Source organism: Panulirus ornatus, chromosome 27 (assembly GCF_036320965.1).
Source record: "Panulirus ornatus isolate Po-2019 chromosome 27, ASM3632096v1, whole genome shotgun sequence".
Classification (NCBI taxonomy): Eukaryota; Metazoa; Arthropoda; class Malacostraca; order Decapoda; family Palinuridae; genus Panulirus; species Panulirus ornatus.
This window is the reverse complement of record NC_092250.1, coordinates 13,940,206-13,956,660: the sequence shown is the minus strand read 5'-3', so window position 1 is coordinate 13,956,660 and position 16,455 is coordinate 13,940,206. Positions and strand designations below refer to the sequence as shown.

The 16,455-nt window shown below is 43.4% G+C and overlaps 1 protein-coding gene and 1 long non-coding RNA gene across 2 annotated transcripts in view; both read right to left on the bottom strand.

Annotated features, from left to right (window-relative positions):
• The window catches only part of LOC139757579 (uncharacterized), a 140,122-nt gene extending 137,766 nt beyond the window's left edge, over positions 1 to 2,356 (bottom strand). Inside the window, exon 1 of the long non-coding RNA XR_011714671.1 lies at positions 2,251 to 2,356. This is a non-coding gene — a long non-coding RNA (uncharacterized lncRNA). The remainder of the gene's footprint in view (positions 1 to 2,250) is intronic.
• A 6,304-nt stretch (positions 2,357 to 8,660) lies between these two features.
• LOC139757672 (putative neural-cadherin 2) overlaps positions 8,661 to 16,455 on the bottom strand; it is a 630,644-nt gene continuing 622,849 nt past the window's right edge. Inside the window, 3 exon segments of the mRNA XM_071678436.1 lie at positions 8,661 to 9,518; positions 11,642 to 11,827; positions 14,314 to 14,574. Of these exon segments, the coding sequence (XP_071534537.1) occupies positions 9,178 to 9,518; positions 11,642 to 11,827; positions 14,314 to 14,574 (788 nt within the window). The 3' untranslated portion in view covers positions 8,661 to 9,177.

Below are 16,455 nucleotides of genomic sequence, written 5' to 3'. Positions count from 1 at the left end.
TCGAAGGGTAAGTGAAGAGAGAAAAGTTGAAAATAAAAACCTGAAACTGGAATGTGTCGTTTTTAACCAAAACAACAAATGGCAGTAGTCTAGTTAGCTGTAATCCCACATAATGATAGGCTGAATAATAGCCCAACGAAGACTGACTGCCAAGCAAAATGTACAGAAATATTGCCATTGTGATATGAAAAGATATGACTGACTGAAAAGACGAGTAGACACTACGACCATAGGCAACACAGACTTGGAAAAACACAAGAGCGTAAGAACGCAGCCATCAGTTGGGTCGGCTTATGTAGTTACAGCTGCCGCCGCTGGGGAACTTGGCCTGAGGTGCATTTTCGAGTGTTTAGACTAAGGAACATCAAATTTTTAGTAAGATGTATTATGGTTCCGACAGCTTTTCAAACTTGCTCCTTTGGATTAGCCCGAGGGAATTCAAGTGTTGTACATCACTGCAGAGGCCAGGCCACTAAACTGGGCATATTAGAACTCAACCTACGCCAAAATTCGTCGGCAGCGAGTTCTAGGGCTCCGGGAGGCTGGGAGCGGCGAATCCCATTATCTTTGTCTCAGCTGTGAGCTAGACCAATGCGCAAAATACTGGCACTTAAAACTGGTCACAAGCACACCCTTTAGTTCACGGCTCTCAGAAGTCGCTTGCTTCCAACCTTCTCTCGTGAGGGAAGCAACTACGGTAGGGCAGGATCAGTTTTCAGAACCGACAAACCATTTCACTTCCCTCACGGTGAAGCAAGGCTACTCAAAAAGGGAGGGTGCTGTGTTGGCTCTCTCACTCGGCTTCCCTACCGAGAGGGTGAGGGTGGAAGGCACGTTTACACTAGCCATAGATATCAATTGGATACACAGTTTTCTGTGGGTTTGATTTCTCCCAACGCTGGCAGTGCATTTTCACGGCAACGAGAACCACCGTCCTAGCCCAGTGACTTTAGTGTATAAAAAAAACAATGCGCCATGTTGGAGGCTGAACGTTTCTGCTGACTATTGCCGCATTAAACTGTCTAAGTACATTGTTACAGGCCGTTAAAAGGAAGAAAACGAAAAGGTTTTGGGTAAAACCATGGATAGCTACAGAAAAAAAAATATCCAGAGAACCATTGTGATCTTTGCTGCCTCTCTCTCTCTTCAATGTTTGTTTTCGCTCAAGGGTTCAGTTGACACTCTGAACATATCTTGCTGGATATATAAGTTGAAATAAATATCTTACTTTCTAAGTACCCATTTGTTTATATTGAAAAGCACAATTTTACTTTCTAAGTACCCATTTGTTTATATTGTAAAGCACAATTTTACTTTCTAAGTACCCATTTGTTTATATTTAAAAGCACAAGTTTTATAATTTAATAATAGTAGATATTGTACCGGATATGCATAAGAATGATACTATACTATCAACACAATGACAACCAGTGTCCGTTGGGTGCCTAGCGAAAACCCGGTTAGCTTTCTGTCACTTTCCCCATTCGTTTCTGTGGAGGATTCGTGGAAAACCACAGATATCTATGGGCCCAATGATTTATATGAATAGTGTAAATAAACCTTAAGGGCCAAGCAGCCCGTTGATTTATATGAATAGTGTAAATGAACCCTAAGGGCCAAGCAGCCCGTTGATTTATATGAATAGTGTAAATGAACCCTAAGGGCCAAGCAGGCCGTTGATTTATATGAATAGTGTAAATGAACCTTAAGGGCCAAGCAGGCCGTTGATTTATATGAATAGTGTAAACAAGCCTTAAGGGCCAAGCAGCTACACAGCAGAACCAGCAACAATAGTGAAAGTGAGATGTGCAAGAAAACTCCGCCCTGAGCCTGCTTTAAGCAAACGAAAACAACAACACTGCACTAAGTTCACTGCACGAAAATTCACTGCAAACACTTCACAAGCACAAAAGAACACTAAACATATACGTCAAACTCGTGTAGCACCATATACATTTAAAAGTATTAAACAAAAAAACTTGCACCAATTTTTGAAGTGAATGTAATTGATCCGAAGAACGCTTTGTAAAAAATAATGAAAAATGAAAAGTTGAAAAATCAGTGTAAAATATACGAAAATGGAAAATGGCGTTCCAACCGAAATAAAAAATGGCCGAAGTCTAGCTAGGAGCTGTACAATCCGGCGTAGTTACAGGGTTAATAAAAGCTCGAAAAAGCACAAGGAAGGCTGATCGTCGATAAGAAAAGGTACAGAAACACTGCCATAGTGCTAAACAAAGTACTACTTACCGAAAAGATGAGTAAACTCAGCGACAGCAGGCAACAGAGACGCAAAAAACACAGCGTAAGAAAACAGCCAGCACCGGATACACACCTGGGCCACCGCGCAGTGTCACTGCGCATGTAGTTGTGGTCATCGCCGCTAGGGGAGTACTGGTGGCAGGCTCGAGTCGCGTTTTTGAGCGTTTTCAGACTCTGTAAATCTAATTTTCATGAAGATAAATTCTACTTGATAAATCCCAGGTTACTTTAGTGAGTCTTTAAGAATATAAACAGATGTCTTTTGGTTCTGATGGCTTTCCAAACACGATGCTTTGGAGACTAGCCCGAAGGAAATCAAAAGTGTTGTACGTCACTGAAGAAGCCAGGCCACTGAAACCAGAACATTATCACCAGCAGAAGCTAAGGCAAGACATAATAGGAGACCAGAGAAGGTGAGTGTGTCCTTCCAGACGATATGGGAAGAGCGAAAAGTGGACAAGAGAGCAAGGCAGTATATGGATCTGGAGGTGGAGCGGCGGACCAGAGGAGAGGATTAGGTTAGAATTGACGGATGTCTTACCAGTGAAGAACATCCGAGACTCGGAAGATGTCCCACTGTCCATTGTCGGTTCCATTACTATTCTTGCCCCCCGACGCCAATGCGGGTATGCAAGAGAGGGCAAACCTGACGGTGTTGGAGGGAGAGAGAGGTTGATGACGTCACGGTCCCGTACGTTTTCTCTGGTGATTGTAGCTGTTATGGAACGTGTCATTCGTATTAGAAATCTGCTTTCAGTTATCCTGTAGTAGTAGTGATCCAGGTTCTTTCGATTAGAATGTATTTCACTCTATTCCATGAAGTATTCGAAGAATTTCACTCTGAAATGCCCCGATCCAGGCCATATAGGATGAAAGATAAAATAAAATGAAATTAAGGCTCCACAGAATTTCATGAAGACAAGATAATGTCATGAAGGAATGGAGAAGGAAGAGAATTCCACAGCTTATCTCTCCATGGGAGGGAGAGGCATCATAACAGACGTTGCTTAGAGTGGCTGGCCACTACACAGAAACTGTGGGAAGCAGCGGCGAAACGTATGGCCACGAGTCCAAACCCTGAGGTTTGGGGACTCACGCAGACAGCTCAAGAGAACAATGACCTGAATAATACCTGCTAGGAGAGAGAGAGAGAGAGAGAGAGAGAGAGAGAGAGAGAGAGAGAGAGAGAGAGAGAGAGAGAGAGAGAGAGAGAGAGCAAAAACATAAAAGCGTACGGAAGGGGAAGGTTTTTAAGAGATGATGCCAGGAGCATTGATTGAAACGGAAGGCTTTTGATTCCACTCTGGTTGATAAAGGCGGAGGCAAGACCCTCGTATCATTTACATAATTTTGTTGTAAATTTCTGTTTTGTTCACGATCTACTTTTATCATAGGTTTGATATTTAGTAAAGTATACAAAATTACCACAAATACCCCACCGCCCATACCAACCAATACCATGATTACCCAGTTCACTTCCCCTGTTAGTTCCTTACACTACCAGCCATGTCCTGAGTTGGTCCAACGTTCATGCACCTTCGCTGTGCTCTCACTGCCTCAGACTCCGCAGTGGTTGGTAGCTCCAGGAAATTATATGGCTTTGTTTTCAATAGATTTAGTCTGGAGAGTAATCTTTCTGCATCAGTATTTGATATTCGTATGATATTTGTGAGGCAAATTCTGAAAAAGAAAAGGGATTATTGGCTTGATTCCTTACTACATAGAACTTCAGTTTATTATATAGAATTCTGTTGCCTGTCAGTGAGTATCTTCGAGGTCTTGTGGCACAGTGCTGTGTTACACAGTTCTCCAGGTGTCATCCATATATACGGGTTCGTCGGTGATGGGTAACTGTCCTCACCAGCAGACGATATTCCTCGAAACAACATCCTTGTGGGATGGGGCTGTGAGACAACCGTTGAGGTAAAGGGGCCACTGATTTAGCTCCTTGTGGGCTTTGACGTGACGGCAGTAGAAAATCTATGGGTTATTGAGTTTCGGGAGTGGGAGGCAGGAAACATGAGGAGTGTGTGTGGAAGAGCAGATGGAAGTGCTCGAACTTCTGTATGACCAATATTTAGTCTATACTTCTCATACACTGATCTTAGAGGTGCCACATGTAGCAGACAAGTAAGTTGTGTTCTCGTCGCCAAGCAACAGCAATATTTATCCCTCCCACAGCCTGTTGAACACTTGGACCCCTCCACACTAACCTCAGAAACCACAACACTCGGTAACACTTCAGGGTTAGAGTGGCCACCTCACAGCACCGCGTCACACAAAAATCACCGCGCCACAGGTTATCTCATAGTAACCTCCATATTCCCTCAGAAGAACACTGTAGCAGGGGTTCTCAACCTGGGGGTCGTGAAGGGTTGCAAAGTGGGGTGGTCGCGAAGTCTTGAGAGAATGTGGATATGTTTTCATGTACACTACAGCCTCTCAACACCACCTTGACACCATCTTTGGCTCCACTATGCGCCCTCTCCACATCACCTGGGACCCTCAGACTGTTCGATATTCCATACCTCACCACCAATTTAGATCACCTACACGACGTCCTGGTACATCAACAAAGCCCTCAACACCATCATGCATCGCCAAGAACCTCCTGTACCATTTATCCCCCCAGCCGTCTAATGCAGAGAGGTTCTCCAAGAACACCTCGATACTCTCCAGAACCTTCCCGACGCTTCTTTTCCCTCCTACAAACCCACAACACCACCCCAAAAACCCACACACCCACCCACCATCATCCCACAGGGACACCCTCCTCCTCCTCAACACAAAGTTAGGTCGCCTCAGAACACACACACACGCAAACTGACCAAGACAGCCGTAGGACGTGGGTAAAAGCCTAACTCCTCTGAAGCCTCCAGTTCCTGTGAGTATCCACCCTGATGACGTGAAAAGCTTTACGCAAGACGCATTCATCCGCTGGGAAGGTAACCTCAAGATGGTGGGCGGAGGAGGAGGAAGTAAGGAGAACGATATGAGATTGAGAGTGGTATAAAATGGAGGACAAGACGTAACAAAAATGTTGATCTTAAAGGATCAGAAAGTTTGGGACCAACGAAGAGAGATATGAAACCATAGGAAACCAGAGCTAAAAATGAATAAAATGTAGAGATTGAAAAGGAACGACTATAAGAAAGATGTGTAGAAGGAAGAACAAGGTTTTGAAGCTGAAGTAAGGACATTCATATCATGAAGATAACGTCATAGATATGCTACAAGGAAAGATAACAGTAAAAATAAGCCCTGAGGAAAGGTAAAGGTGAATGCAGATAGTTAGACGTGAGTGAAAAGTGCTGAATCACCATTCATTTCAGATAAAACGAATAAGAGAAAGCAAACAGAAAATACTTCAGAAAATTCGTGTCTCCGGGAAATGAGTTAAATATATATATGTGGGATGAAAGGGAAAGACGAGTTTAAGAAAGTGGGCGAAGATATGGTATATTCCTGAACAGCTTAACCAACCTCCTATACAAGAAGGCGACTAATGATCAAGAAGAGCTTTAGTATATAGGAACGACTATGATGTAGAATAACGTATGTTCACAGTCCACATTTAAAGTGGGAACCTGTGATTGAAGACGTTTATGTGAAAGACGATTGGTGGAGATAAATATTGTAATGTGTAAAGTAAGTTATGAATTAACCAGACCCCACAGAAGCTAGGAGTGGAGGTCACTTTCCTTAGAATGAACAAGATGGGAATTGAAGTATGTGGACGCTATCCCTAAGTACGTGGTATAACTGAAATGAGAAATATCCAGCATCTCTGTGGGGTATGGGAAGAAGAGAAAGATTGGAAAGAAAGAAACGAGACAGTGGTAGCAAAAGACATCAGAAAGATAGTGAGAAATATCAGTGCTATGAAGCTTCTGTTTAAACAGTGTTTCTCATTTTATATAGATAAGACAAACTTTGTCTTCCTCTGCCATTCCGCCTCTGTTTTTGTATATTATTATTATTGTTTACACCATTTCTTTTTTCTTTTGTAATGCCTGGTGTCACTTCTGCTGAGGAGTTGCAGGCATTTGGGAAAGTGTAAGGAAGAAGCGAGCCTTAGACTCAGGTGCAGAAGAGTGAAAGTGAGCCACTTTCTAAGAAGAAGTCCTGGTTTTACTCAGGACCTCTTTCTAATGGCTCCTGTTGCCTAAGGCCGCGCTGCCTCTGGCATCGGGGGAAACACGGACTCCACTAGAGTGAGGAGTTCTTTAACGAGATTGTTGTACTCCCAGTGACACAGCTTCGCGAAAAGTGACTCTTATTCGCTCTCGGTGTAACGTTGAGAAGGCGGAAGCCGATAACATCTCTGCGTTTCTTTTGTATTAGTAAGAGAGAAGATACATGTTAAAACAGTGTGACATTAACTTCTCGTGATGTCCCAGGCTTAATAAATCTATTATAACACTCGCAAAGCATAGACTGAAAGTATTCTTCAGTACGTCTGATGCTATTGATTCGCGTACAGTGGAAGCTTATGATGTTTTTTCCTTCTTCCAGTAGATGCGGCCCACAGACATGGCAAGGTTTTTTCAAACTGGTAAAGTCATTGGCTACTCGTAGATAAACTCTCACTCTTGGTTGCAAGTGACGTCACGATATGAGTGGGCATTGTGTCATTCTTTTACAAATATCTAACATTTGAGATGAGTAGGCAATGTGTCATTCTTTTACAAATATCTAACATTTGAGATGAGTGGGCATTGTTCATTTTACAAATATCTAACATTTTGTTTGTTGGAAAAAAAAAAAAGGAGGTTTTTGTCTCTTGTACAAATATCTAACATGGTTTGTTCATCGGAAAAAAGTAAGGTTTTGTCTCTTGTTAACCTAGAAGATTTAAAACGATCATTTTCATAAAGGAACGACACAGGACTTTGTGTTAATTCTTGCTTAAGGTACATGTAAGCCGTAGAAATCTGGGTGCCATCGCAGGCAGAACTGTATGCGAGACATACAGTTGGCGAGACATTAGTTTGCGAGACATTAGTTACCTTTGTGAGGCATGAACGTTTGCTGTACGTGATACCTGTAGGAAGTCCCCCCCGGTAGCTGGTTTGCTCGTCAGAGGACGACGGAGAGAGATCCAATTCACTCTCTCAATCCCCCTACTCCTCTCCTCAGAAACAAAAAGTCTAAGGAAAAAAAAGAAGGTTGGATATTATCAGCTTACCACACTGCTGTGTCAGAACAGCTTAGGAAATTGCTTTGCTTAGCAGCTTAGAAAAAAGACTAAAATTCATATGTTAATCACGGTAGAAGCCTTGTCAACCATATATGAATGCTCGCCACTTCCGCGTGGGCGAGGTAACATCAAGAACAGATGAGCCTAAGAGGGAAAAAATCTTCTCGACTCCTTTTGGAAAGTATAACAAGAGGGGAGGATTTCCAGCCACCTGCTCCCACACCTTATAGTCGCCTTCTACGACACGCAGGGAATACGTGGGAAGTATTCTTTCTCCCCTATTCCCAAAATTATATATATATATATATATATATATATATATATATATATATATATATATATATATATATATATATATATCAGCTAAACATATTCTTAAGTATCCTCCTGACCAGTAAGTTTCAGCCTCGTATACATGCACGTTGTCTCTGCTAACCAGGCTTCTATGTCGTGCATCTCCTAAATTTTACAGAATCGTCATAGACTTTCATACACACGTCGAACACTCGACCTAAAACTATAGCACCTACACCATTCCTGGCTGTTCTCCCTTCATACACCTTCAGACAGTGAAAATCATCAATAGTCTTTAAGAATAGGTCACCATCTCAAAATTTTAGAATACTTGTGTGTATTATTTCGGGGTTTATGAACATCAAAAGTTTATTTCGATTAATACATGGACCGAGCCCCACTGACATCACAGACAAGGCTTCTGTGATCTTCTCTTCATTATATCCCCAAGACCTCCTTATTAAGGTGTTCCTGGTGTTACTCAGTACTTTCCTAAAGGCTCCTACACCCCAGGGCTGCACTACGTTCAACGACAGGGAAAGATAAGGTCTTTTTTGGAATGAAAAGTTTTTTTTTTTGACAATACTGTACTCCCAGTGATGTATCAGTCTTGCCAATGGTGTCTTTTTTTCGTGCAAGTGTAGCCCAGTAACAACAGCATTCACGATCATATGTGGACCTAGACTTACCGTTCCAAACACAAGTTTCCAGTTTCTGTCATTATATTAGTTGGTCCGTAAGGACATTTATAGCTCCATATTACATGCATTTTTCTAAGTGCTTCGTTAATCCCACTTTTCTCTAAAGGCATGTATTACATCACTCCTGTTAGACATGAATCTTGAAATATTATTGGAACTCTGGAACTCTTGTGTCAAATTGGGTAAAAAGAAAATAACACAAGTTCTTATTTGTCATACATTTATTATAGATATTCTATAAAGGTATAAAATATCTAAATTACCAGTAGGGAGGGCGCTGGGGGTTATCACTCAGCACTCGCCTAGGCTAAGAGTCCTCCTGTGCCGTATGTAGAAAAAAACATCCTCGTCTCCAGTAACGATCATCAACAAGTCAGTTGCAGATACAAGAAGGATCCTGCTCAAGTCGTCCAGGAAGTGATAACCCTGTGATTGATTTAAGGTCGAAAATCATTTATTTTCTTTAAACAAATTAGCATTAGTTTGTAATGAGTGAGGATACACACTGCTTCAGTTTTGTGTATGTGAATCTCCGTTATGTTGATGATGTAGTCCTTTTGTGGCCAACTGACTTCGCGGAGGTTAACGTTACCGGGAAGCCTAAACGCTCTCTCGATCTGATTACTTCCCACCCTAGTGATGGCTGTCGTCTGGTCGAGGCATCTCAAGCACGAATGACCCTCAGTTGCCCGCACTCGACTCCCTCTGCTACTGCCGGTGTCAGCAAACAGTGGATAACTCTCCTTCACCGACGGTCGCCACGACAACCGCTTTCGGTGACGACTCGTTCTTGTGCCTGCTGGGGGAGACGTGGGATATTCTGGTTTTGACAGTGGAAGGTTTGGTGGAAGCCCCAGGCTTCACCAACACTATGCTAGAGACGGCTGGCTCTCTAGGGCAGCTAGGAGACCTGGAACCCTCCAGCTTACTGCTGGTGGCGTGGGTTAGCGAGGGCTTGTTGGGCGCCTCTGGAAGGTTCTTCAGTAGGTCCATCACCTCCAGGAACTCTGGAACCAGTGGGATGATGGTGGTACCCTCGTCGCCAATTTCCACCTTCAGGTCTAGAAAAAGAAACTGGTATTAGATAGATAGGGAATCAATCCCCCCTCCATCCCTCCCTCTCTCTGTTTCTCGCATACACACCGTAAAGTTCCTAAAAGTTTCAAGGCTAGAGTTTGAATATGTAATATATTAGTTCAAAGTAAGTTGATTTACGATGCGATCGTTTAGGTTTGAATCCTGGTAGCGGCAGTCGGTCCAAAGTCAACTCAGCTGTTCATCCACCCTTAGGGTTTGCTCGATAAAAATGATACCTGGCTCAGAACAGGATATATATATACATATATATATATATATATATATATATATATATATATATATATATATATATATATATATATATATATGTGTGTGTGTGTGTGTGTGTGTGTGTGTGTGTGTGTGTGTTAATAGTATGCCTAGCTTAGGGCCTCATTTATCTTTCAATAATTGTATTTACTCGGAAATACATAGGGGCCGAATTCCAAAGCCTCTTATGTACAAAAACCTTCAGTAAAACCGAGGACCACAACCGCTCACGCTGGCTCCCTTCCCCTGTGGCTCGCACCGGTCTGCTGCATCGGTCGTGACAGCCAAAAGGTCCTTATACATCAGAGACTTGCTATCAAATGAAAGTTGTTCCCTTTGCATACGTGACACACAGTCAAGAGCTCACATACACGGTGAAATACACACGACACACATTCGGCAGCTCACATACACGGTGAAATACACATGACACACATTCGGCAGCTCACATACACAGTGAAATACATAAAACACAGTGAGCAGTTCACATACACAGTGAAATACACATGACACAGCCAAAAATTTACATATACAGTGAAATACTCATGACACACAGTCAGCAGCTCACATACACAGTGAAAACTCCATGACACATTCAGCAATTCACCTACACAATGAAATACACATGACACAGTCTGCAGTTCACATACCCAGTGAAATACACGTCACACAGTCTGCAGTATACACAGTGTAGGACACTTACTACCAACACGGTGGTACTGGGGAGGTATGTGGGAGAATAGGACGCACTAAAGATCCCTGGACACATGATACAGTAAACTTACGAAGAATCTCTTTCCTTGAATACGTTTCTCCTTGCATGTAGTGAATTTCGTGCTTCAGTCTCTCTTCACAAATTCTAAACCCATGTTCAGTACGGTACAGTGAAATATGGTCTCCTACATTAACAGAGATGTTTGCTCCTTATCCCCTTAGCCCACACTGTTTGCAAACAAGGTTGGATTGACACTGGCGTCCCACAGGACAAGCTCTTACGTCTGCCCTTATTCTTCATGTGTAAATGACATGTCTGAAAGATCCGAGATGTTCCTGAATATCCTGAATCTGTGTGCAGATGAAGCAAACATTACTGATAGGGAATTAGTGTTCAGGACTGCGGCAACCCAAAGTGAGATACACATCGTTGCTTCAGTCCAGTCCGGCTAAACGCTAAAGTGACGAAGATAAAGCACAAGTGAAAGGACACTCGGCTATAACCATTACCTTGCAAGAGGAGCCTGGTAAGAGTCTTAAGTGTGATGCGGAATGTGTGTCGACATAATGCCCAGCCAATCACAAACAGATTCTGCTCTTAAGAATATAGTTATTTCTGAAAGACAATTGCACCATGTATCAGGAAGCATCACTAGTTTGATCATTCTACGTGAGAGAGAGAGAGAGAGAGAGAGAGAGAGAGAGAGAGAGAGAGAGAGAGAGAGAGAGAGAGAGCCCTGCTAGAAATAGTGTGATGGAGAACAACATTATGCCTCCAGTAAAGTAGCTGAGCTAAAAAAGGAAGAGGAGGATATTATGATAACAACGTACATGTTTCTGAATACGATGGAGTCGACTACTCATCATTCCTTGACAAAAATTAGCAAGCCACTGTCAAGTTTGAGAACGTGTGAAGTAACGATTCTATAATAATGGAATGGAGCAAAACAATTAAAGAAACAATTGATACAGATATACTCTAAGAGAGCAACTATGTCCAGGAGTAAAAATGTTCAAGGTTGTAATGGCTTCATCTTCATAATGTACACACAGAAGTAATCACTTAGGGAATCTCTCTCTCTCTCTCTCTCTCTCTCTCTCTCTCTCTCTCTCTCCGTCTCACCTGATATAGTTGAGGTGAAAGAGCCTGAGGAGGAGCCTTCACCCTCATAGGCGTAAGCTCTGAGGTCGTCGCGAGGGAGGAGAGGGTCTGGGGCCCCAACACCAGCGCCTCCTACAGAGTGATTACTCCCTTCTGAGGACGCACCGTCCACCTTCGACCTCTCGCTGTCACCTGAGCTTTTCTCCCCTGGAAGAGAAAAAGACAGGGGCAGTGAAATGTACTGTGGATGGAATGTGATGCCGTGAAAAGCCACTGTGTAACTATGACAAGGGAAGCAAATATTGAGTATACAGAGTTCAGTATAGGTCAGGATCACTGTAAAGGAACGAAGTACAGGTACAAATATATATATATATATATATATATATATATATATATATATATATATATATATATATATATATATTGGATAGATATGAAGTTTATTCGAGTTATTGTGCTTATGGAGTCTACGTTTTAATTTGAAAAAGCGACTGCACTTGTACTCTGGACGTCTACAAGCATTACGCCCAGCTGAGCTCTTAAACGTTTCAAGTAACCTAATGATGAGGATATTTATTCGTGCTTAACCCTTGAACCGCATCTCTCTCTCTCTCTCTCTCTCTCTCTCTCTCTCTCTCTCTCTCTCTCTCTCAACCTTCCGATTGAAAAAGAGGTCCCCCACCCCTTTTATCGAGCAAGGACTGCCTGCTACAGAACATGTTTGACAGTGGCTACTAAAGTGACCCCAGTCGTGTCACTGGTAAAGTCACTGCCAAGATAATCCACTGGCATGGACTCAAGTTCCCAGGGCGAGCAGACGTGTAAGCTCCCTTTGGCTGGTAGAGGAACGGATGCTAACTTGGGTTGGGATAAAGAACCGCCAGGTTAGCCAACCGACGTCTTGTAACTCATCTTGAAATATCGCCTGGGGTGTCTTTGTGTCCGTGTGTCCTGTCGGGAACCTGGCCTACCAGAGCGTGCTACTTTGTGTAGCGTTACGCTATGGCTGTTGGGCCTTCAAAGGTTCACAGTGAAAATCTGATATAGTGACACGGAAGCATGGGGTTTGGATGTTTTGTATACTATTGTAGGTATGTTACACCGAGAATATGGACGACAGCACACAGGGAGCATGGGTTGCCCGTCTTCAGGGCTACCCCTCTCACTTTTACACCAACAAGTACGGCAAGAGATACATTAAAAAGCGAAGAGATATTTATACAAAGGAGCGGGTCTGAAGTTTACTGGGAGATACCTCAGAATTCTCTGATGACACTTCCCTCACCCTCCGGAAAGGTCTTTCTCATTGGACAAGAAATTTTCAGGACAAGAAATTTTCAGGACCACTGATCTGAGATTAGAATTCTAGAAGCGTATGATCCCATATTTCATACTGTTGGGTGGGTCATAGGGATGACATTTCGTAAGTACTCGTGGACCAACTGCATTATCCATATGCTCGCAATAAGTTTTGACATCCTTTTTTTAACAACGTTTTTGGAAGTTTCTGATGATATGGTTTAGCAAATAGATAATACGACGATAATGGCCAGGCAATGGCGTTTGTCAATGCCATTTTCAGCGACGAAAATCACTGAAGGTGACGATGCAACGAAACAACTTTTCCCGAGTGAGCGAAAGCAGAGGTCTTAGATTTTTCGCAATATCCTATGGCTATGGTACAACAAGCTATACATTCGGGAAATCTACGTATTCTCATTCGCCATCAGGTATCCCGAGATGATGAGGCATGGTTGCCGAGGCAAGTCGTGTAAACCTCTTTGGCATTGACTTTACTCGATGTTTGCAAGTTTTGTTCTCCTCAATAGTCCTTCAGGGATGGTCGGTCGATTGTTCGAGTTCTAGACCTTAACAAACAAATAGTTCTCGTATATCTACACCAAAATATAGTTTACTTCTCTATTCTCACAATGGCGATATGATGCCAACGCCTCGGTCCCTTCCACAATATAATTTCTGTATTTTTTCTTGTTCTCAATATGGTAGTAACAGTATTGTCTATGTATGCTATCTCCAGTCTTCATTACATTATCCGGTGTCAAATTTCCCTTATCACTACCCTGACGACAACTTTCTTTCAGTCTTAAATAGTTTTTCAGTATTCGATACACTAATCTTACACATGCTTTCAGCTTCGTCAGCAAATATATCCATGGCAGACTCGACCTCATGTTGCAGTCCAGCAACACAGACCAGAATAGTACCAATGCTGTAATGGTACTGAGTTCAGATGAACTCTACATACCACTTTATCCAGTGTCGAAAATGGCTGCGTGATAAGCGTTGCCTTATCTATAGTTAGATGGCTATCAATCTATACATGTGACAGTCCTCTGATTCAAGGAGTTCAGACTTACACAATCCGACCGTTTCCCTGCATGACGCGTCTCTCACTCGGAGGAATGCAACAGATACTTAGTTCATGATCTCTATGTGTGTGTGTGTGTGTGTGTGTGTGTGTGTGTGTGTGTGTGTGTGTGTGTGTGTGTGTACACAAAAACACGGTAAATCTCAAGAGACACAGCAGCATGACTGTAAAACTTTTTGAGGCTAAAATAGTAATTACATACACATACACACTTAAAACTCCACAGCACAAAGAGAAATCAGCCACCTTCATCAATACAGTTTCACCTAACATGAAACACAAGACAACCACTAACACTCACCTTTTCCCTTTAAGGCAGGCTTTGAACTGGGTAATTTTAACTTTATACACTGGATGAATGTTTCTTGGGTGTCGTCTTCCTTCATCTTCTTTCCCCCTCCTCCGCCTCCTCCTCCTCCACCGCCTCCGCCTTCGTCCGTCCCGCCCTTCATCTCCACGATGGTTTCCTTCGTCGCGCCGCCCACGTCTGACGCCCGTTCCCTCAGGCCTAAACCCGTCCTGTGGCGGTGAAGACGCACGGACACCACTACGCCCACCACTACTGCAGGAGGAGGAACACAGATGATTACACGTGGGATAACTACTGCAGGAATATCATGCCCAAAGAGGAGGTACGGGATATGGTGAACTAGGATGATTTTTGCAGGATCGCAGTGGTTAAAACTATGACATGAAGAGGATCATGAGAGTGGACAAGGGAGACACGCGCAAGACCATCCCATCTATTATTACTACTGCAGGCGAAGTAGCAGTAGGCTGATATTGGGGCACCCTGTGGTGGGAAACTGTCTGTAGTGGTCTATGCATACTACTCAATATTTACCGTCGTCTCGGCCCTTACTTACTTGCTGGATCGAAGACTCCAGTTCAGCGGTAGAAGAATCTGATCCAACCCCAAGGGAGGACAACCAAACCCACCATTAGAGCAGGATAGAAGACTTCAGTTCAGCAGCAGTAGAAGAATCTGATCCACCCCAAGGAAGGACAACCAAACCCACCGTTAGAACGGCCAAACCGAACCCATTATTGTATGTGCTCTGCCACACTCACCACTACACGAAGACAACCTGGCACACCACTACGGCAAGACAGCCATACTCACTACTGCAGCAGGGCATAGAAGCCTATAACTACAACAGCATAACTACACCCACCCCCTACAACTACACTCACTACTACAGCAGAACAGTACACTCGTCACTATAGCAGGACAACCACACCACCTACTACAGTAGGACAATTACACCCACCAGCAGAGCAGGACAAAATACCGGCAGGAAGATATCAAAATTGTATCAAGTATAATCATAAACTCTCAAGGAAACTATTCAACGTATATTAGACCAAATATTAAATATCCTCATCAAGGCTAGTCACCACACTCACAGATGCACAAAGAGCAAATACAGTTAGTCCAGTGGAGGGCAACAGAGATGGTAACTAAAAACAGCAGCGTTGCTGCTAAAGATATGATGCCATAAATTTGCTTATTATGGAAGAAAAGAGAAGATTGAGGGAGGACTTTATGGCGACCGTGAGGCTTCTAAGCCAGTCTGATTTCAACAGAAAAAACAGCTAATCTAAAGCCTGAGAGAGAGAGAGAGAGAGAGAGAGAGAGAGAGAGAGAGAGAGAGAGAGAGAGAGAGAGAGAGAGAGAGAGCAACCACAGTCCACAACCAGAAACAAAGCAAATTTAAGTTTCACAAAGATGCACAGAATTATTACAATAGTATCAGAGTAGTGGTTGTATGGAATAAGCTCTTCGATGACGTCTTAAATGTTAAACAGTTCACAAAAATTCAAGAAGTGGAACGAGTTAAAAAAAAAGGAAAGAAAAGTTCAAAAGATGGAACCCCACGAGTGGGGGAACTCGGTCTACCACTAATGCAGGACAACCTGGCCCACCAGGCCAATGAAGCCCACCACTCCTGCAGTAGAGCCAAACTTAAGAGTACCAAGGAACACGAAGAGCCAATGCGACAGAGAGATTATAAGGCCCCACTGCACTACACACAAGGATCACCAGCCACACCGTTCCCGACGCTAGAGACAGACCACCAGGGCCAATTCTACCCATCACTAAATAACATTCACCAGGTCCTCCAGAACAGAAGAGGCACCAGGCACCATCACTACAGCAGGGTCACCATGCCCACCACGACGGCAGGGTCACGACACCCATGCCCTACAACAGGTCCACTCTAACAGCAGTGGCATCAGACCAACTTCTACCGCCTGGGCGATAAGTGTACCATGACAGGGAAGGCCCATGGCAACACCAGAGGCACCAAGACCTACCATTCCAGCAGGGACGCCAGGCGTCCTACTGCAGCAAGTTACTGAGCCGACAGCAGGCCCACCACCACGGGCGCATGGCCCACAGATGCAACAAGACCCACTGGCCCACCAGGACAAGAGAGAG